The 24,584-nt window shown below is 34.6% G+C and overlaps 1 protein-coding gene and 1 long non-coding RNA gene across 2 annotated transcripts; both read left to right on the forward strand.

Moving 5' to 3' along the window:
* Positions 1 to 655: 655 nt before the first annotated feature.
* LOC117343698 (rhodopsin-like) lies at positions 656 to 10,452 on the forward strand (the record flags this gene model as incomplete). Its single annotated transcript, XM_033906168.1, is given in 5 exon segments — positions 656 to 682; positions 2,762 to 2,815; positions 7,784 to 7,825; positions 9,994 to 10,035; positions 10,297 to 10,452. Coding segments are annotated over 4 exon segments (152 nt in total), but the record flags the coding sequence as incomplete, so codon positions are not given.
* Positions 10,453 to 20,325: 9,873 nt separating this feature from the next.
* Positions 20,326 to 24,543, forward strand: LOC117344304. Its single transcript, XR_004536147.1, has 3 exons — positions 20,326 to 20,865; positions 20,988 to 21,069; positions 24,302 to 24,543. It is a non-coding gene; the product is annotated as an uncharacterized LOC117344304 (long non-coding RNA).
* The last annotated feature ends 41 nt before the right edge of the window (positions 24,544 to 24,584 follow it).

Genomic DNA, 24,584 nt, shown 5'->3' on the forward strand with positions numbered 1-24,584 from the left:
CAAGTACGACAAGTAATCCAGAGGTCCCTAGTTTGATTCTTTGAGGAGGAATTGAAAAAAATTAATTAATCATGTTCTCTGTTACATATATACCCTCTGCTGAAAGCAGAGTAAATCTAGATATACCTAAGTTAGTTGATATTTCGTCTGACATCTTGTCTGTTGATGTTTTAAGATGTGTCAAGGTCGCCCAATCTAGTTATGAGATTATAACGGGGAGTTATGTGAACTTATTTTAATAGAATTTGTGAAAAATATCATTTTTAATACATTGTAATGCAATACGTATTAAACATCTAATGCAATATTATGGGTGAATGTTTTATGAGGTATCCATGTATTTATGTTCACCTGTTATATCGTACTGTTGTTATTCTTATGTTTCCTGATCATCTAGGTATTTATTGTTATGCTGATTTTAACCTCTATTTTACATTTAATTTTCTTAAATGTCTTTCGTATGCTACAAATACCTGTTATATCTATCAAATGAAATGAGAAAAAAAAACAATAACATTTATGATGCTTAAATTATAAAAAAAAAAAAAAAACGAAAACAAAAACACAATAGAGATCCCCAATAAAGTATTAATTGTTTGCTCCTCTTTCACTCGTCATTTTATTTATAAATCATCAATTACAGTTCCTGGGACAGTTGGACAGAGTTACCCACCGACTATAAGTAAGTTTTGAATTATCATTTGTTCTACTTTCAACTTATCATTCATATGAATAATTGTTTAAAAGGATGTCGACATATTTTGAGACGCATATTGCGAAATAATTTTCATCTCAGTAGACCTGTATTTTGTAGACCTGTATCTCCGTATCATATCAATGACCGGATATAATACAAGTTTGTTTGCTAATAAAAAATAAGAACAAGGTTAGTCAGATAATCCTTTTCCCAGAAAATTTTCCCGAAAAGTCGGGAAATGAAAAACCATTACATTTGCTCTACTCCCCATGCACGCAGCGGGTCTCACTAATTACCGACAAAAGCCGACTAGAAAACAAATAATAAAATCGCCTTTGTCTCTGAATTCTTAATTTACTATACTATGTACTTATATTTATTGAACAGGAGCCTACAAGAAGTTAGAATTACCGCAGCGAGGGAAAATGAACAAAAAAATCGTTTTGATTTTTTAATTGATAATAATCTAACCGGATTGAACTTAGAACTATGAACTGTAAATAATATATTGAACAGTAATGTAACAAAGTAATTGAAAACAAAAATGATTTACGGTTGGAAACTTGATTGTGCTACAAGCTTGATTGCGAATACTTTCCTAGATTACAAACATCTTAACTGTTGTGTGTAGATACATGTAGCAGCTGAACAAGTTTGAATGAAGATGGTCGCTTCCCGTTAGCGAAGACAGATCAAAATTAAATGGACCTCATTCATCCATGAGCGGCTTGACTTTTTACTCAAATAAACTCAAATCTTATCAAATAATACACAAATACACATATAATTCACTCAAATACAACTATTTTGTGAGAATGGACCCAATTATATGTTTTTCGATGTCATATACTGTATCGTATGTAGGGGCTTATTTGACCAAAAACTACTTTGAATTAATTTACAATCATTTGAGATTCTCGACCGGGTTGCCATCACAGTTGAATTACTGAAATGGCTGATGATGGACCTGAAATCGATATTTTTACAAGAAAATGGACCTGTTGTTTGTATTCCTTGGTGTATATATAGAGGTCTTATGTAAAATATTTTTATTTATTTTACCTGGAAATACTTTATAAATAATTATCAAATGGATGGACCAGAAATGGTCATTGCTTGTAGAGAATGGAGAAATTATAGTATTCTTGAACATTGTGTGTGGTCATATTTAAAATGACATTTGTTCATTTTACCTGAAAGTACCTAATAATAATGTTTGCAAATAAACAATTCACGTCATCGCATCGGGAAAGACTAAATGAAGGCGCCGGAAAATGGAAATCCGGATGTTGAAAAATTGACAGCTATTTAAATTAATTATGCATCTCCAAGATATTATAAAATATTCGTAAGTCACCAATGAATAAGAAAATCCTAGAATGCCAAGTGAAACACTCCTGAAAATATAATGAGTGTCTTTAATGAAAATAATACTTTGGAATTCAGATCTTCTGTTTAGCAGCTCGATCGGTTTTACGTAAGATTAGTAATCCAGACGTCCTTGGCTCGATCCCTTGCGGAGGCATTGAAATACATATAATTTATCGTGCTCTCTGTTACATATATCCTCTGCTGAAAGCAGAGTCAATCTAGATATACCTAGTTTAGTTGAGATGTGTTGTGACGTGTCAAAATCGTTCACACTAGCAATGTGATTTTTTACGGGGAGTTATGTGACCTTATTTCCGTCAATCAGAATTTGTTTAAAATAATATTTTTAGATAAATTGAAATGCAAAATATGTGCTACGTATCTTATGTTATAGTATGTGTGAATGCATAATGGATTATCCATGTTACTATATTTCCTTTTATATCGCACTGCTGTTATTCTTATGTTTTATGATCATCTAAGTATTTATTGGTTTGCTGATTTTACCCTCTTCTATACATCTGGTTTTCTGATATATACAATGCCTTTTGTATGCTACAAATAGCTGTTTATTTTATCAAATTAAATGGAAGATTTCTCTTTAAAATACATAAAACTGATGATGGTTAAATATAAATAATGAGATTTCCTACAAACTCGTCATGTCATTTATCTATAAATGATCAATTACAGATCCAGACCCATCGATACCGATGACGCAGGCTATAGTGCAAGGGGGACCTGTCTGTAAGTATTACATTATCAGTTTCCTATTTTCAAGCTATCGTTCATGTAAATACATGTTTAAAAGATATCGGCAAATTTTCATATCCATATTTCGAGATAATGTTCACTTCAGAATTGTTGCGAATGTACGTGTCTCTAAGCGAAAGTGTTTATGTCAGCTCGTCCCGAAGGTGATGTTCTGTCGTGCGTGACTAGAATGCGGCGTAGTCTACACCTGGCCAGGCTTGTATACGGACTTACCGCATGGTTCCTTTGTTTGATAAGAGTTAGTTTTGGACGTATTACCCCATACAACGCACGAGCACAGGTTGGTATACAAATACTAACCTGTTTTACTGGTCTGTTTGAAGCACTTACAAAGGTTAGTATTTGGTTATCGACCTCCGCTCGTGCGCGACAATCGGGTAACGTACCATCCTGAACTCATCGGGTACTGTCCCAATCGGAACACCTCGCCCCCCAATCGGAATACCTCGCCTCCGTCTGCGAACGTAGGCTCGGAGGTAAGTGTATGAATACACATAAAATGATGGGTCCAGGTGATTCGCCGGACGATGACCGAATTACCGCGAACTATAGTTGTCGATAGGGTAAACACCATGGCTGCACCCAGTCTATTCAATACGGTTTTGAAGTATTTCGCTGTATAGCTGAAGAGTAAGAGTTATATAAATGTTATTGACATGTTTTTCATTTTAGTTTTGTTTTATGTTTGTGATCGAACGGTATTTGAAAAGATTAACAGAACTAGAGCATCTACTACATGTAATGTATGTGTGTACAGTACCGGTACATGTACAGCCATGTTATTGTTTTTATCAGTTATCGACAGCGACGCATAATAAACGCATACACAAAACAAAATGATCCCCAAAAAGTCAAATTGTCTACCAAATGTCAGAAATATCAGTTGACTCATCCAAATTTTACACCAACAGAATACACATCAATAATGGACTAATTTGACTGGTAGATGTTTTATAATTAAGTATCATGAGTATGATATTTTTAAGAATGAAAATATACTCTTAAACATAGACATTACATCATTGAGTCATCAAACACTTTGCAGTGGACTTTGTTTATTTGAAATACATTTTATATATGTATTTAAATATTACATTATTACCTTGATTCTGAAACCTATATATAACTTTATAAAAAAATACCTATTAGTGAAATGAATGTTTTTAAAAAAAAATTGCAGAAAGGTTCTCAAACCCATGCACCTGTGTATAATTTCTGTGGTGTTTTACGATCTAATGGTATATTTTATCTGAGTTAATTACAATTTTTATGGTGTACTGTCATTTCTCAGTTTTTCCCTGGCAGTTTTTATGTTTGATTTGTTCAGGGCACTTATATGTTTCTGTCAAGATTGAAATGTAAATCTGTTGACAATTTATTATGACTGTTGTGAGTTGTCAGTTGAACCATTTAATTTGAAGATTGTGAGGTTATCTTAGGGATTCAACTTGGATATCATGAAATATTTCAATTCCAATAATAGCTTGGATCTAATCCGTACTTTCACCCTTTTGTCCATTTATTCCATTCTACTTAAAACATGTCCTTAACAGTCACCTTACCATATAAGTGTCCTTTATTTGTGTTGATTAAAGAAATTACATTTATTGAATTGTGAAAACATCTCATTCTGTATATATATATTGCTTAATGCTAATGGTAATTTCACTATCAATCCTATTTATAGGTGAATAATTAACAAATCTTTAAATAGTTTCGAACAATCTTCTAATTTAATTAAAAATCAAATAATATGATAGAAGACTAGAATTCAACGTCTTCAGAATTTGTTTCACTTGGATTGTGGAGTGAAATAAAAAGGTGATTGGACCGTGATACCATCAGTGATTTAATTATAAATGATATCTAACAATAACAGTTAATGACATTCTACTCCAGGTTTTAATGAATGATTTTAGTTTATTTTTTTAACAAAACTCAGTCTTGGTTCAGCTGACCAGAGATAATTATCACTGGGTCAACTGTCAATGTCACTGTTAAAATGCCAAGTCACTTTTAGTAAGTGTTATTTTTTTACACTGGTACACATTATGTTTTAGCTGTAGCTGTATCCGATATCAGCTTTTGTTTTTGACTTCGATCGGATATATCTCCAATTTGCTTTTGTGCTCCACTTTGCGTCTGCCAATAGTTTATTGATGAAATTCTTTCTTAATTTTCCTGTTAATTTCTTTACTTTATTTCTAACTGCGCAATATTCAATTTCAATTTCAATAAATTGTATTGACATAGAAAGAACGCCAATAGGATTAGACATCAGGCATAGCCTATCTTACTCTTCTCCCTAGAAACAACAGGTGGTAAAAAATACAGACAAGTATAATGTATATGTACACATTGATATGACAAATTCACTTAAGGGGAAGTAACTCCATGATGTTGTTAGACTTATTCAATGTTGTTTAAGAGAGTAACCCTTTTGGCTAAGGGTGCTAAATTTTGAATACTGGATTATTTTGTTATCAGTGAATAATAAAAAGCAATTTAATATATTAATATTCAAATAAATGTACTGCTAATCATAAATATTTGATGATATTGAATTCATCCCCCAACAGATACAGGCCACACAGTCCATATGCATAACACACTGGCCATCCACTGATGAGGATCAAAAGTCAATTTCAGCGAATAGATATATATTTTTGAAGTAGTCTTACACCAACTCTTGCAAATAATATGATAATTTCCTAATCCAATTGAAACAATTACTTTATATTGATGATTATATCATAAATAAGAGACAGAAAAAGAAAAGAAAACATATTCGAAACAAGTATCAAAACTGCCCTAAGCCAATTCCATCCCGAAGGTATTAAACAAGTGATATAAGAACATTTAATTTCCCAAACATTAAACAAATATGGACTAGTGTAAATATCTACCAAATGGATAATCCAGGTATACTGTGTAGTGCTATATCATTAAAGTAAGGTACGCCAGGGGTTGACTCAGTAGATTTGATTAACTTAGCAATGGGAAAAAAATGGGGAAAAAAAGGAAATTATTATTATTTAATTAAACACAATTTCAGCATAACTCATCAAGAAGATAGACAAGAGGAGTTACTTGCATATACTCTCGTCGTTGAGACATTGAAAATTCACCAATAAAAGGCAATATGAATGACCTACCGCAAGGCTTGTTGAAAAATTGACCTCTCCCGTTGAATACCATTTTGGACTCGTATTTGGTAATCTGGAAGTGAAACCTTCGATTTTTTCCATGTTTAGACTTAAAGCCTCTCTATACTTTCGTAACATACGAAATCTGACAAAATTACAACCAAAAGCTGTTAAATGATATAATATATACCCTAATGATGATATAATGCGAGAATCAATGCCATAGTTTTTGATAATTGAAATTGAAACTGAGAAACTACCAACATATTACGGTGAAGCTCTAATGCGGTGCTCAACTCTCTATGTAAATGAGCAGCGGAAAATATGTCATTTACGAATCCGTAGTCTGCTTTGTTTTAAAGAATGGCGGACTGGCGATCAATGCCATGCATCAGTAGCCCAAAAGCAGATTCAACGTACTGGTTGCTACCATCAATGGTTTACAGAGCCAATCTGAGTATGTTAAATAAAAAAGATAGGTTAAATGTGAAAAACCAGCATGAATTTGCAGTGAATCTTCTCGGTATTTGATCAACAAGCTTTTTTCTTTTTCTTTTTCGTTTAACATCTGGGGATGTAGCTAGACGCGCACAGCTTTGTTCATGTTCTATTTTTAGATTTTCATTAAATACATTACTCATGAATTGTTGACGTAACTGATCAGATTTGAAGGACATTAAATGAAGACAAATCTATAAGGAATAATGAAGTTTAATTTGATACAGTTTTATATATATAAACAAAAAAACAATGAGTCTTTACGTGAGAGTAGTATGTTCCTGATTTGTTCTGGTGTCATTTCGTTCGATGTTGTCGCGTGCTTACCCCAGAAACGACGAAAGAAGAGAGGGTATCAAACATTCAAATAATGACCGTTCTAATTGATCTGATCGAAATGAATGAAAACGAGGTGCTGCAACGAAGATTCCGATAGAAATAAAAAGTTAGTATGGTGTAAGGCAGTTGATAATGAAATGCTTGTATATATGTGTGACATGAATGTGCAGTAAAAACAAATCACTAAAACAAGACTAAAAATATGTTGGATAGTCATTCCAGGAAATGTTGCAGGAAAATTATCGACATAAAGTTGATGAAGAAACGTGCAATTGACGGACATTTAAAACACCGCCGATCTACGAATTTAGCATTAGAAACATAATTCATTGATAAATATGAATTATTTCTCCTGTAATCAAGTACGACAAGTATTCCAGAGGTCCCTGGTTTGCTTCTCTGAGGAGGAATTGAAAAAAAAAATAATTTACCCTGGTAAATCTAGATATACCTTAGTTAGCTGATATTTCGTCTGACATCTTGTTTGTTGATGTTTTAAGATGTGTCAAGGTCGCCCAATCTAGTTATGAGATTATAACGGGGAGTTATGTGAACTTATTTAATAGAATTTGTGAAAAATATCATTTTTGATACATTGTAATGCAATACCTATTAAACATCTAATGCAATATTATGGGTGAATGTTTTATGAGGTATCCATGTATTTATGTTCACCTGTTATATCGTACTGTTGTTATTCTTATATTTCCTGATCATCTAGGTATTTATTGTTATGCTGATTTTAACCTCTTTTTTTACATTTGATTTTCTTAAATGTCTTTCGTATGCTACAAACACCTGTTATATCTATCAAATGAAATGAGGGAACCCCCCCCCCCCCCCCCCCCCCCCGCCATAAAATTGATGATGGTTAAATTATAAAATAGAGATCCCCAATAAGTATTAATTGTTTGCTCCTCTTTCACTCGTCATTTTATATATACTTCATCAATTACAGTGCAAGAGCCATGTGGACAGGGTTACTCACGAGAGACTTTATGTAAGTTTTGAATTATCATTTGTTCTACTTCCAAGTTATCATTCATATGAATACATGTTTAAAAGGATGTCGACATATTTTGATATGCATATCCCGATATGATTTTCATTTCAGTATACCTGTAATTCCGTATCATATTAATGACGGATATAATAAGAGTATGTTTGCTAATAAAAATAAGAACAAAGTTAATCAGATAATCCTTTTTCCAGAAATTTCCCCCGAAAGGTCGGGAAATGAAAAACCGTTACATTTGCTCTACTCCCCATGCCAGCAGCGGGTCTTACTAATTACCGACAAAAGCCGACAAGAAAACAAATAATAAAATCGCCTTTGTCTCTTAATTTTTAATTTACTATAGTATGTACTTATATTCATTGAACAGGAGCCTACAAGAAGTTAGAATTACCGTAACGAGTGAAGATGAACAAAAAAATCGTTTTGAATTTTTTAATTGATAATAATATACAAGCTTGATTGCAAATACTTTCCTAGATAACAAAGATCTTAATTGTTGTGTGTAGATACATTTAGCAGCTGAACAGCTGAATGAAGATGGTTGCTTCAGGCATTGTGAAATACCTGAACAGGACATTCTAAGTGCCACTTCGAACGATATGAGCTAGTACCAACCAGTATAAACCAGCATATCACCTATTACTAATATTGCTGTATTGTAACTATACTGAGTTTTGATAAAATGTAACATATGAGCAAATAGGTTCTTACATGGTCCTGCCCTGCAGGTAGGGCGTAAGAATTGTACCTGCTGCCCCCATTGCATGATTGTAAGAGGCGACTAAACTAGGGATCTCATCTTTTCTCTTCTTTCTTAACAACTTTCTTCTTCCTAATGTCTCCCTTGACAATGCCTCACTTTTGGCCTTTAGTTGAGCGTTCGCCCCTGTTAGGAAGGCTTTGGGTTCTGCCCCCTGGCCGAGATATACCGGGGTCTTTAAAAATGGTAGTTGCTACTCCTGCTTAGCGCTCAGCATATTTGGAGTGGAACGACTGGTTCACCCGTTGTCAGTATAATGTAACCGGGTGGGGTGTGCTGCTGGGTGTCTTCGGCAGTATGTTTCAGTGAGTTAGCTCTATAAATCGGCAAAACTTTCGGCCTTTCACCAGGAGACTTACCTTATACCATACCGCAGCCTCCCAAAACACGCATACGCACTCACCACACGCATGCATGTCGGACTGGACACCCACGACCAAACATACAAGACCAGCATGATAACCGTGCTATAGGCAGTACTGATGTAAATTTGCTACACAAATGGTAACATTATATATGTGAAGTTGAAACCAACCAAACTGTGTTATTGGCGTATCGTGCATCATATTACCAGTAAAGAACTGGTATACTACTGTGCATGGTAACCGTGCTAGAGCGTCAACCATTCGGACTATTTGAAGACTGTGTGAAAATACATGTACACTATTAACAATATCTAGTCTTATATAAATTATTTACTGGGGTACCAACATACTGGCTAATACAATTCACTACATTACTGAAATCCATAATTCATTGATAAATATGAATTATTTCTCCTGTAATCAAGTACGACAAGTATTCCAGAGGTCCCTGGTTTGCTTCTCTGAGGAGGAATTGAAAAAAAAATTAATTTACCCTGGTAAATCTAGATATACCTTAGTTAGCTGATATTTCGTCTGACATCTTGTCTGTTGATGTTTTAAGATGTGTCAAGGTCGCCCAATCTAGTTATGAGATTATAACGGGGAGTTATGTGAACTTATTTAATAGAATTTGTGAAAAATATCATTTTTGATACATTGTAATGCAATACCTATTAAACATAAAATGCAATATTATGGGTGAATGTTTTATGAAGTATCCATGTATTAATGTTCACCTGTTATATCGTACTGTTGTTATTCTTATGTTTCCTGATCATCTAGGTATTTATTGTTATGCTGATTTTAACCTCTTTTTTCACATTTGATTTTCTTAAATGTCTTTCGTATACTACAAATACCTGTTATATCTATCAAATGAAATGAGAAAAAAAACAATAACATCTATGATGCTTAAATTATATAAAAAATAAAACGAAAACAAAAACACAATAGAGATCCCCAATAAAGTATTAATTGTTTGCTCCTCTTTCACTCGTCATTTTATTTATGATTATCAATTACAGTTCGTGACCCAGGTGAACATGATTACTAACCGGAGACTATAAGTAAGTTTTGAATTATCATTTGTTCTACTTTCAACTTATCATTCATATGAATAAATGTTTAAAAGGATGTCGACATATTTTGAGACGCATATTCCGAAATAATTTTCATCTCAGTAGACCTGTATTTTGTAGACCTGTATCTCCGTATCATATCAATGACCGGATATAATAAAAGTGTGTTTGCTAATAAACAATACCCCCGCGCACACCAAATTTATCTTGGAATGAGAAGATGTTCTTGTTTTGTTTTCTGTGTTACAGGTCTGTAAGCTGGACAAGGACGTGGTAATAAGGTCGAAGAGCAAGAACTAGTTTGGCGGTATCCCGTGAGATTATGGACATTTGTCGTGATTTTTGTGTGTGAAAATTACTTAGTCCAAATTAAATAGCCTCAGCTGCAGCAAGCGGTATTTTTAACACAGTGTGTTGAGTTTTATTTGATAAATAATTTATGTTCATTTGAACTGGTGAATTAGAACATAAATAGACAAAATCAACAACCGTCCTTACTAGATCTCATTTTTACAAACGAGGAAGGAATGGTCGAGGTTATTAATTTCCTACCAGGAATTGGGAAGAGCGAACACATTGTAATTAGGGCTTTTCACCTAAGTGGTGAAAAGACCTATTGTTTTTGTTCTGTTTATTAGGGCTTTTCACCTAAGTGGTGAAAAGACCTATTGTTTTTGTTATGTTTCTTCTTAGTATTATCATTCTTATTATTCTTCTTCCGTTTTTTGCGGAGTGTGTTACGGTTGATTGAAAACAGATAGTTATAAAGTCATTTTCTAATGTTGTAAAGAAGAAAATGAAGGTGTTCAAGTAACATTTTATAAGTAGGTCACAGATTCCAATATGGCCGCCATGACGTCATATCTAAAAAGTTTAAAATGGCCATAACTAAAAAAAATACACATTATACAGAGGTATTGTTATTATATTATAGTAGAAAACGTCTTGGGCTAACTTTTATATAATTACAAGTTTAAGGTCAGAGATCAAATAAAAAAGCCCGCTAAGAATCATGTTATTCTATTTTTAGAAAATCTTTATTTTTCAATATTTTTCAAAAATTCTTTCAAACTATGATGCAGTATGTCATTCCGATGATTTTGATGTCTTTAGTTTTTAGATAACATTTGACGTTAAGGCGGTACGCCATTTTTAATATTTCTTTTGTTTTAATTTTCTTCTCAAATTCCACAAGTGCGATTCAGCACAAACTTTGACAACATCACTATAATGTTGTACTGACCAAGTTTTGAATTCTAAGGCTCGGTCCGAAATCCAATGTGGCCGCTATGACGTCATATATTGAAAAGTTTAAAATGGCCAAAATTCAAAAAGTATTCATTTTACAAAGATCATGTAATTATGTCATTTGTAGATACAATTTAATGCCTAGCGCTAACTTTTACTCACCAAAAGTATTAAGGTCAGAGGTAAAATAAAAGAGTTCGCTATTGTTTCAAAGGTGACCAAATTTTCAACTTTTCATTTTTTGAATATTTTTATATTGATCGTATGTCATTCTGATAATTTTGGTGCCTTCGGTTTTTCATTAGCACTTACGGTTCAGGTAGTACGCAATTTTTGAAATTTGCATGATTGCGCAATCATTACAAATTCTTTAAACAACATCTTCTCAAAAACCATTAGACACAGGGACTTTATATTTGGCCTGTAACATGCTTGGGTGAAGGGCTACCAAGTTTGTTCTATTTGACCTTGATCTTCAATCAAGGTCATAAGGAGTCAAATAGTCTAAAATCTTTAAACGAATTCTTCTCAATAACCAAGAGCCCCCGAGAGTTGTTATTGGGTCTGTAGCATGCTTGGGTGAAGTACTACCAACTTTGTTTAATGAATGACCTTGACTTGCATTCAAGGTCACAAGGCAATAAAATAATCTAACATCTTTAAACAATTTCTTCTCAATAACCAAGAGGCCCTGGGACTTGCTATTTGGCCTGGAACATGCTTGGGTGAAGGGCTTCCAAGTTTGTTCTATTGAATGACCTTGACCTTCATTCAAGGTCAGTAGGAGTCAAATGGTCTTAAATCTTTAAACGATTTCTTCTCAATAACCAAGAGTCCCAGAGAGTTGTTATTGAGTCTGTAGCATGCTTGCGTGAAGTACTACAAACTCTGTTCTAATGAATAACCTTGACCTTCATTCAACGTCACATGGCGTCAAATAGCTTAAAGTCTTTGAACGACTTCTTCTCAATAACCAAGAATGCCGGGGATTTGATATTGGGTCAGAAGCATGCTTGAGTGAACGGCTACCAAGTTTGTGTAAAAGAATTACCTTGACCCACATTCAAGGTCACAGGTATCAAATTGGCTAAAGCCTTGAAATGACTTCTGAGAGGCCAGGAAGTTAATATTTGGACAGTAGCATGCTTGAATGACGGTTTAAAAATTTGTTTAAATGCATGACCTTTATCTAAATTCTAGGTCATAAAGGTAAATGTTCCCTAAGTTTGTCAAGGGTGTGAAAAGCCCGTCAAATTGTCCATGACAATTTCTAGTTATTATTCTTCTTCTTCTTCTTCTTCTTCTTCTTCTTCTGCATTTTGTTTTGTCCGATTCAAATCTCCAAAATGGTAAGAGATATGCCAATTAATATTTGTTCATGTTATTGGGCATAAGTCAAAGGGTTGACGGCAGTAAAAATTAAGTAGGTCAAAAATCCAATATGGCCGCCATGACGTCATACTTTAAATGTTTAAAATGGCTATAACTCAAAAAGTATTCATTATACAGAGGTCATATAATGATATTATTTAAGAAATAATTAACGATGATTCGTGTATTGTTGCAGGATATACAACGACGACGAGGATATTTTGCAATTAAATTAATAACGAAGGCCGCAGGCCTGAGTTATTAATTAAAATTGCAAAATATCCGAGTCCGAGATGTATATCCTGCAACAATACACGATTCAAAGTTGATTATTTCTATTCTACCATGTATGTTTAGTTCTGAGATTGATCTCTTTCTAACAGAAAAACAGCAAAGAAACCCCGAGAAAACATTGTAATTTATTTCTTGGGTATTGCAATATTCGCTGATGAAATATACAGGCAATACAGTATTACGATCAAGAGCATCTATCATATGGCGTTGATTTTGAAAAGAAAGAAAAAGGATAAAAACGAAAAGAAAAGAAAAGAAAATAGGAGGGCCTCTGTAGGATTCGAACTCGCGTGATGATAAAAAAAATTATTGATTGACTAACCCATTAGCCCACTGGGCTATAGTTACCTTTTCATAAATTGGGTGAATATTAGGTATATAAAATTGTAACAGCCTTGACTCACGAGCGTGTATTATTGGCACGAGCGTGGGTTATTGGAAAATAATACATGGTTTTAAACCAATCAAAACTGGCGTTACATAGCAAACATGGTAGAATTGTTGATAATGACTGGGGCAAACTTTTATATAATTACGAGTATAAGGTTAGAGGTCAAATAAAAAAGCTCGCTAAGGGGTCAAGTTAGTCTATTTTTAGAAAATCTTCATTTTTCAATCTTTTTCAAAAATTCTTTCAAAATATGATGCAACATGTTATTCTGATGATTTTCATGTCTTTAGTGTTTCGGTAACATTTACCGTTAACGTGGTACGCTATTTTGAATAGCTCCCTCTATATTTTATGTATGCTTACGACTCGCATTTTAAATTTCTTCTCAAATTCTACCAGTGCGATTCAGCACAAACTTTGACCAAATGACTATGAGATGGTACTGACCAAGTCTTGTTACCATGGGGTCGGTCAAAAATCCAATATGGCCGTCATGACGTCATACGTAAAAAGTTTTAAACTAAAAACGGATTTATTCTACAGAGGTCATGTAATTATGTTATTTGTAGATAATGCCTGGCGCTAATATTTACCACAAAAAGTTTTCGGGTCAAAAGTCAAATAAAAATGTAAGCTATGGTGTCAAATTTGTCTATTTTTAGAAAAATCTTCATTTTTTAATCTTTTTCGAAAATTCTTTTGAAGTATGACGCAGTATGTCATTCTGATGATATTGCTGTCCTTAGTTTTTCAGTATGTCCTTCTGATGATATTGCTGTCCTTAGTTTTTCAGTAACATTTCTCGTTAACGCGAGATGCCATTTTGAATATTTCCCTTTATATTTTATGTATTTTAAAAAACAAAGGAGTTGGATGAAGGGAGATAACTCGTACAATGTGCTGTATGGGTTATCTCCCCTCGTCCAACTCCTTTGTTGAAACATTTCATCTCAGATGCCAGATTAAATCAAAACTAGAATGTGCATGACCTATCAAGTGTTCTAAAATAGTTTTTTTTGCGTTTGGAAATACCAAGCCTTTAGGTCATTTATGCTGGGTAGGTGAAAAGCCCGTCAAATTGTTAGCCAACAATTTCTAGTTATTATTAGGGCTTTTCACCTAAGTGGTGAAAAGACCTATTGTTTTTGTTCTGTTTATTATTATTATTACAAGCTTACCGGTTATAAGTATTTATATATTAAAGTATTTAGAATTCGGGAGTATCCATCCACGTAAATATGGTATAATATACTTGATAGAACTATCCCGTGAAGTACATGTAATTCGACTATGGTTGAGAAGATGAATTATTTATATGACCATATCCGTAAACTGTAAAACGAGAGTAGGTCTAGCCTAACTACATATAGGTTACGATACGATAGCTATGAATTAAAACAGTGTTACTTTCAATTGTAATTTAGCAGAACGGAGTCTCAAAACTTGCGAAAATAATCCGGTAATGTTCAATTGTTTTCTGTTTTTATTATCGTCGTGTTTTCTGGGTCACGTTCTAATAACCGACGCCACGAAATGTCATACAGCGAATGGACTGAAGTGTTATCCACTCCAAACCTCCACTTATCGACTATAGATGCCTGATTTTATAGCAGGTGGGCTTCCTACGTCATCAAATTGATTTCCCGCGAAATTACTGGGAAATCTAAAACAATTCTTTAAATTAAATGAAGCGAAAAAAATAGAAAACATCTAAATAAAAGCATCGTGATCAGTATTGAGTACAACGTTAAAGTTCATTGTAAATAATTGCTACTATTTGCTAACCTAAAGCATAAGTAATTTAAATCAAATTATTTTAAAATCAATATTTCGTTTCTATTATAATCTTGAAATTTGTATCACAAGATCATTTAGAAGCTTTGCAGGACTGACTCTTTCAAACGCACAGATGCTTGATTTGAGCAAAGATGGCGACCTGAAGCTGTGAGGCGGTTTGGATTGGAATTAAATAGCGTATATTTCGGCAAGTAAACATCGTACAATGTTCCCGTGTGGTCAGATCATCTAGTTTTTCCAATATGTATTCAGAACAGTTGTTGTTTAGTCGCTACGGTCATTAACATAAAAATTAGGATTATTATATAAATACTTATTTAATTATTCTTCTTCTGCATTTTATTTTGTCACACAAGTTGTGGGAAAATGGTAAAAGGTATGCCAAGTCAGTTATGCCTATTGTATATGGCATGAGTTGAAGGGATGACAGCAACATCTTCAAGTAGGTCAAGAAACCAAGATGGCCGCCATGACGTCATACCTCAAAAGTTTAAAATGGCCATAACTCAAAAAGTATTCAAGAAACAAGAGTCATGTTATGATATTATGTTACAGTACTTTTGGGGCTAACATACAGTTTTCGGTATACGCCATTTTGAATTTCCACTATATATTCTATATTAAAAATAGTTTTACATTTTAAACTTCTTCTCAAGTTCCACCAGTGCCATTCAGCTCAATCTTAGCTGAAATAATCCTTGGATTGTCCTGGCCAAGTTATGTTATTTTTTAAGTAGATTTGAAATTCCAAATGGCCGCCATGACGTCATGTATTGAAAAGTTTAAAATGGCCATAACTCTAAAAGTATTCATTTTACAAAGGTCATGTAATAATGTGATTTGTAGATAATGACTAGCGCTAACTTTTACATAGAAATATTTTAAGGTTAGTGGTCAAATAAAAGAGTTCGCTATGGGGTCAAATAAGTCTATTTTTAGAAAATCTTCATTTTTCAATCTTTTTCCCAAAAAAATCTTAGTATGATGTAGAATGTCATTCAGATGATTTTGATATTTTTAGTGTTTCGGTAACATTTCCCATTAACGCGGTACGAAATTTTGAATTAATCTGGCATCTGAGATATAACGTTAGTTGGACGAGGGGAAATAAATCGTACAATGTGCTGTACGCGTTACCTCCCCTCGTCCAACATTTGTTGAAACGTTTTATTTCAGATGCCAGATTAATTCAAAACTAGAATGTGGATGACCTATCAAGTGTTTTTAAATAGTTTTTTCTTACCTTTTGAAATACCAAGCCTTTAGGTCATTTATGCTAAGAAGGTGAAAAGCCCATCAAATTGTTAACCAACAATTTCTAGTTATTATTAGGGCTTTTCACCAAATGGTGAAAAGACCTTTTGTTTTTGTTCTGTTTATTATTATTATTACAAGCTAACCGGTAATAAGTATTTATATATTAAAGTATTTAAACGGTAAAAATTGTAATCCAGACGATTCTGCCGTTGATACATTTATTATGAGGTGTTTACAAAAGGATACGATATTAACGTGGCCCCGTGGTCAGCCAGGGTCAGCTGAGGGAGTCAGATCAGACCTGCAGACCAGTCAATTTTAAACAGAGATGCACCCTGTACATGAGAAGTACAAATATACTTGATAGAAATATCCCGCAATTAAGTAATTAGATCGACTATGGTTCAGAATATGAATTATTTTTTATGACCATATCAGTAAACTGTAAAACGAAAGTAGGTCTAGCCCAACTACATAGGTTACGATACGATAGCTATGAATTAAATCTATGTTACTTTCCGTTGTATTTTAGCACATTGGTGTCTCAAAATAGCGAAAATAATCCGGGAATGTTCAATGATCTTCTGTTTTTAGTATCGTTGTGCTTTCCGTGTCACGTTCTTGTAACCGAAGCCACGAAATATCATACAGCTAATGGACCGAAGTGTCATCCACTCCAAACCTCCATTTATCGACTATAGATGCCTGATTCTATAGCCTGTGACGGTTACGTCATCAAATGCATTTCCCGCGAAATTATTGGGAAATCTAAATCAATTCTTAATATGATATGAAGCGAAAGATATAGAAAATGTCTAAATAAAAAACATTGTGATCAGTATTGAGTACAACGTTAGAGTGTATTGTAAATAATTGCTACGATTCGCTAACCTAATGCATAAGTAATTTAAATCAAATTATTTTACAATCCATTTTTAGTTTCTATTATAATCTTAAAATTTGTATCACAAGATCATTTAGAAGCTTTGCAGTACTGACTCTTTCAAACGCACAGATGTTTTGATTTGAGCAAAGATGGCGACCCGAAGCTGTGAGGCGGTTTGGATTGGAATTAAAATGTGTATATATCGGCAAGTAAACATCGTACAATGTCCCCGTGTGGTCAGATCATCTAATTTTGTCATTATGTATTCAGAACAGTTGTTGTTTAGTCGCTACGGTCATTAACATAAAAATTCGGATTATTATATAAATACTTATTTAATTACAAGCTAACCGGTAATAAGTATTTATATATTTAAAACAAACTACCGTATATATCACCTGTGTTCATTGAAGAATAACACAATCTGTGTAAGATAGTTTTTTATTCGGGGAAAATAAAGTCTTTCTGCGATAAAGCACTGGACAAAGTCTGAGTGCATAGAATCCAACACAAAAAGTGATGTGCATGATTTTTTTGATTTTTTTTTCTTTTCTATTTATAGTAACATTGTCTTTGACCTTTGACTTTCAAGCAAATACTTTCTTTAGTAGCAGTGATCTTGACCATCGGGCCCTTATAAGTTATCCTTGAAAGCAGGCACAAGGTAGAACTTGATAACTTCTAATAAGCATAATCAGCTCAGCTGAATTCATAATAAATTGTACTTCAACTGATTTTCAATTTATAGAAATAGTGACATTGACCATTGACCTGCAGGCCTGAAAGCGTAACAAGGATGGATAGTATTGCAACAGCAATACAAAGTCCCCTGCCTGAGCTAGAAGTGCACCTATTCATTTTGGAAAAATGGATTTTCGATTCGAGAAAAAAAATGTGGGATGTACGACTACATGCCATACTGATCATGTATACAAAGTTTTGTTAAAATCTGAGTAGTACTTTAGGAGGAGTTGTCCGGACAAGCCTCAACCAATGAGAAGTCGGCGGCCATTTTGAAAAATCAATTTTCGAGAGAAAAATGTGGGATGCACAACTACATGTTATACTGATCATGTATACCAAGTTTTGTTAAAATCGGAGTAGTACTTTAGGAGGAGTTGTCCGGACAAGCCTCAACCAATGAGAAGTCGGCGGCCATTTTGAAAAATGGATTTTCGAGAAAACATATGTGGGTTGCACAACTACATGTTATACTGATCATGTATACCAAGTTTTGTTAAATCGGAGTAGTACTTTAGGAGGAGTTGTCCGGACAAGGTCCAACCAATGAGAAGCCGGCGGCCATTTTGAAAAATGGATTTTCGAGAAAAAAATTATGGGATGCACAACTACATGTTATACTGATCATGTATACCAAGTTTTGTTAAAATCGGAGTAGTACTTTAGGAGGAGTTGTCCGGACAACTGTTGCGTGACAGACGGACGGACGGACGGACGAACGGACCACGGACGCAGGGCGATTTGAATAGCCCACCATCTGATGATGGTGGGCTAAAAAGGTATTCACTTTTAATTTATTGCATTTTTAGTACAATATTCACACCCTTGAAATGCGTTTTTTTTGGGGGGGGGGGGCAGTTTTTTTAAAGTTTATCTTTTTATCTCAGAGGACCAATCATTGCTCAGAGGACGTGAATAATTACAACTTAGCATTGATAAGTCACGACATGAACAAACTCAGTTGTTATAAAAGATAAGCAGTTCGTTAATCCCAACACAGACGTTCATAAACGTACGTACATAGAACATGATGATATAATTTACTTCACGTGGGACGATGGGTCGCTCACCCACAAAAATATTTACCGGAAAACCCAAGCTTCATTCATCCCAATGGGATTAACATAGCATGGTCTTTGTCAGTGCATCGCATATTTTCTGGATGTTTGCGCTTTTGACATTAAATCTTGTAGTAGCATGCACAATTATGCCGCATTGGACACAAACTCCGGCGGTAAACAAACACACGTGTGTAACACTTGTGTCATTTTGATCGTCCAAACTCTCAGACGCTTTGATTTAACTCCATATAAGTAAAGCGTTTTTATGATCTCGATATGACGTAAATTGCAATAAACATTTTAATCTGAAAACAGCGCACACGATGTTTTGTCAGTGAACACATTAAACAAAACAATCAATTGGTCATATATATACAAGCCAGATCGTCAGATTATTCACAAAGGACATCTGCAGGAGAATTGATCTCGTAGCATTACAGTAGCCTAGTGCTGTTACTGAAACGTGCACATCATGTGTGTAGGCTACCTCACGAAAAGTGGGACCACGCACCAAAAGTTAACCGACCCCGTCAGACACAAGCTGATCACCGAAGACCTCATCCTCGGGGCATTAATTAGAATATAATTAGCGGCAGTCTACTGTACCGAACTCATTGAATTTTGTAAATACCTGTGTACCTGAGGAGTGTCCAGTTCACCTGCTGACATAGCGGTGTCCTGGGGCGTTAATTAATTAGTTGCATCGTTGTCATGCCTGACTGCCTATGATTTGTTGCATTGGCCAGTTTACCTGGGTATCTCACCTGTGCACAATATTATCGGTATCAAGAATATAACCGAACATATGACACGTTAGTTTCTCTGTACAGACACTTATGCATGTGTGCCATCATGTGCACTGTGAAAGAGTACGATGTTGCAGTAATCATAATAATAATTAAATAAAAATATATAACAACAACTAAAATATATATATATAATAATATCGATAGGATTTCTCATGATATCGTAGGCGGCCTAATAACTTTATTCGACATTTTTCTTCTTCGTTCACTTGGCCCTACTGTACACATGTATACCCACCGCTAGGCGGCGCTCCCTTCAGTTTAGCGGGAGATTTGTATTACAAGTGGCGGCCATTTTGTTTGTTTACGGAAACGTGATGAAAGCTTAGACCTGGACTGAGACCACAATTAAGTACTTCCGGGTTCAGGCCCCACGAATAAAGTCCCCACAGAAATGTATGTATTTCATGGAAATAAATCAAATGCCTGTTTGAACTTGATTTTTGTCTATGAATTTAATGTAAATTTATAGTAGAGATGTCAATCTATGTTTTGTGATGTAAAATATTAATATTGATCATGTATTCTGTGCGCCAGGGTCCTGTGTGAAAAGTCCTGATTTGACCTCTACCCCTGACCCGGATGTATATAATCCACGTTGGTGACACATTTTGACAGCTAACTCCAGAAAATGCTGAACATGCTATGTTGAAACTTTTATATTTTGCTTCTCACATGTTGGTCTTGGCCAGGTGAGTTGGAAAATTGGATATGAGATTTTGGGAATTTACTATGAATTTTAATGTTACAATGAAACATATAGCGAAGCTAATTGTGGTCTCGGTCCTAACCTAGAACAAAATCACGTTATATATACAGTATATATATTGGCGACATTTAATTTCCCCACTCACGGAATACAATCGACAAACTGGGAACAGAATATCAAATTTCGTCTAGCTTTTGGCGACTTATGATACCCCTTTCACCGGCAAACACTGAATTATCGGACAACATGAAATCAGGGTAAGTTTAAAGTTATGTTCTAATTTGTCTTCGAATCGCAGATTTTTTTTGTCGCTCTCGCGATCGTCATACATTAAACAACATTGAGTTAATATGTTCATATGAAATACTTCATGTTTCAGGACTAAATTCACCAGCATTCATGATCCTCGGACCACCCGCCCCCTACGCACAGCCGATTTATAAATGTTGCATCTTTCAATCGTAAGTTTAATTTGCTTGCCAAGTGATTATTGTTTAATCCTTCACCTTCACATTCAGGGTCAATATTATGATATATTTAAAATGGATTCACACATATATGTGGCCATACACGTTTTTCGTTTATGGCGTTTGGTATGAACGTCCCAAAGTATGTATACTGAAACGAAAAAGAAACGCAACTTCAAATTGTAGGTTTAATAAAATAATACTTGTGAGCATTATGTTTAAATTTCATATGTAATAGTTAATATTGAATATTGATGTAACATCCTTTAAATGTTTAGAGATTTTTAAGAACAGGTCACTTTGCTAGAAGGTCATGATTGGTAGTACCCTACGTGAATCCAAGTTGAAATGGCAGCAGTTTTGAAACCGTGCCCTAATATCGTGTGTGTCCTCCTCGAACAGTTATCACATCTCTAATTCTTTGTTGCATTGAGTTCATCAGGGCATTGACTTTCCGTATTGGAATGTTATTCCATTCTTGGACGAGTGCATTTGCTAACTGAGGGAGGGTATTTGGGGGGTTACGGCGATTTCGAATTCTTCTGTCTAATTCATCCCACAAATGCTCGATTGGGGACAGGTCGGGGCTATATGGAGGCCAATCTATAGGAACAATGTTCTGTGTCGCAAGAAAGTCTCTACAGACTCTTGCAACGTGTGGTCTCGCGTTATCTTGCTGAAAGGTTAGATGATGCTGCCTAACAAACGGCACAACATGGGGCCTAAGGATCTCATCCCGATAGCGTACGGCCGTTAAATTCCCATTGACTATCACCAAAGGCGTCTTCAAACCATGGGAGATTCCCGCCCAAACCATAACTGATCCACCCCCAAATCGGTCGTGTTCCAAAACACAGGCGTCAGCAAAACGTTCGCCTCGACGCCGGTACACACGTTGACGGCCATCTGCTCGAAATAACGTGAATCGAGATTCATCGGTGAAGAGCATAGACCTCCAACGTCTCATAGGAAAACGTCTGGGCATATGTGCTGTTGCCCATTGCATACGACGTGCTCGACGTTGCGGTGTTAGTGGTAAACCAACGTACTGTCGCCTTGCACGCAAATTAGCCTCACGCAGTCTGTTGATCACTGTTTGGGGATGAATTCGACGGTTATGATTACCAATCGTATTCCTTGCCGTTTCAGCGGCCGTTAATCTCCTGTTACGCAGGTGTGCCAACCTAAGAACCCGGTCTTGACGTCGCGACGTTACGCGTGGACGTCCTGATCTCGGCTGGTCATCGACTCTTCCTGTTGCCTTAAGACGTGAAACTAATCGACTAATAGTCGATTTGTGAACTCTGAATTGTCGAGCGACGTGAAGTTGCGTGTTCCCTGCCAGAAGCATCGCTATAGCACGTCCTCTATCAACCTTTGATAACCGTGGCATAATTGTAAAAGGAATTATTGTTTGCAAAAGTATTGGCGATGATGTGGCTCAATGTTAGTGATGAATTGATACTGGTTTGAATGAAAAAAGAACGCATATGTTTGTACAGGCACGGTTTTTGATGTTTTTACCGCGCCGGAAGTGCATAGGTCTCTAGTCACACTTGGGTGATTTTGAAGATTGGTATGGGTGTTAGGCAGGGTGTATGTTTATTTCCGCGATTTTTATACAGATATGTATATTTAATACAAAATTAATCACAATTTTCCATGTTGCGTTTCTTTTTCGTTTCAGTATATATATATACTTCGTTTTTCAATGGATTTTCTTGAAATTCGATACACTATATATTGGGGTAGGCAATAATTCGTCAGCTATTTTACCTGATAATTTTGTTCATGTTTTCCCGTTACTATTCCCTGTTACTATTTTTTACTGAAATAGACGAATATATGCACCATAATTTATGGAAAGTATGAACATTTTGTTCTTTATTCCTAATTATACGCACAACACTATTTTTTTTAAATGTAATTAACACGCAATTAATATCTACGGAATCGGCTACGGTAAATTAAATATATATAGAAATGATAGGGATTGTTACTTGTTGTGTGCGTGAAATTTCAAGGAAATCCAATTTAATAAAGTCCTAATTGAAAATTTGTCAAAGTATTAAAAATAGATCTACAAAGTAAAATCTATATACAATTTTAGCACATTTTATTTATTATACATAGACCATTGGAAAATTTGAGAAGAATCTTTCTTCTTTTATTTTATGTGAATTCATTTAAAATGTTTTATTGCTGAATTAACACACATTGATTACTTTCACCATCAGTTTCCCTTTTAAGTTGATCATCCCCGCCCCCAATATATTAGCTTGTATGCAATGCAAGATGGCTGACAGGCTGTCATTTTGAATTTTATAATTTTGAAGTTTCTCAGAAAGTTATTTATGGATCTTATTCAAAAGAAACATTTTAGGCTTCTGTTTTCAAATTAGTAAGATCTAGAAGAAGAGAAAAGTGATTCCTTATTTGGGAATCACTTTTCTCTTCCTTCTTAGGCTAAAGAACAGTCTTGCATATATGATATATATAAAATTTATATAATAATCATACAATTACATGATATCTCTGGGGGTATCTTCTTTTTGATTTGACATGATAAGTTGTGTTTGTTAGGCTATAGTAATTACTTCTGTCTCGAGCTCCCAGCCCTCTAATTTTGCTGCTGTCTAATAATTCTAGAATTTATTGACAAATTTACATGAAATGGGCCAGGTACAGTTCACAAAATTATGTCAAAAGGTCATTAGATTGAAAGGTCAAGGTAATTTTTTTTTTCTTTTCATCAATATTTTGTTTTGGCATGATGAAGCAAATTTTGTTGGAATTAAACTAGGTGTAAACTGACAAGGTCAAGGTCAAATTTTGCGTTTTTTCACTGATTAAATATTTTGTTTCAAGGCTAAAGCAAAGTTGGTCAGAATTAAACATTATAATAATGCATGGAGTCAACTGACCAAAGGTCAAGGTCACTTGGTCAAAGGCCAAGGTCAGATTTTGTTTCAATATAATTCCAACCAATATTACTCAGTGATTTAGGCAGATGGGTTCTTGATGATTATGGGAGATATATTATTTATTGCCTCATGATGAAATTGATGGGGTCCTTTAAATTTTCAGTGTTCTAGTTAATAAATTATAATAACCCAATTAACTCTCAGCCTGTCCTAGTTATTAAGTTATTACACCGAAACCAGAGTTACAATATGTAAATAGATCACTAACTGTTTTGTTTTCTTTTCTTTTTGATGGACTATAGAGTGTCAATCCCAAGAAGAACCCTGATCAGCTCCTGGAAAAATCAGTGTTCTTGCAGTATTGTCAGTCAAATCTCAAGGAAAGGATCCCAGAAGAGGAACATTTACATTATTTCAGACTTTTTTCTTTCCTGTGTAACAATGCCTCAAACAGCTAACACATTTTATATAGTATACAATACAATGTGTATTAATAACAGTCCAGTTAGAGTGCTGTGTTATGCAGTAAAAATACTTAATTCTTGATGACATGTTGGTTTTATGTTTACATTAAACGGTAGTTAT

Source organism: Pecten maximus, chromosome 15 (genome assembly GCF_902652985.1).
Source record: "Pecten maximus chromosome 15, xPecMax1.1, whole genome shotgun sequence".
NCBI lineage: Eukaryota > Metazoa > Mollusca > Bivalvia > Pectinida > Pectinidae > Pecten > Pecten maximus.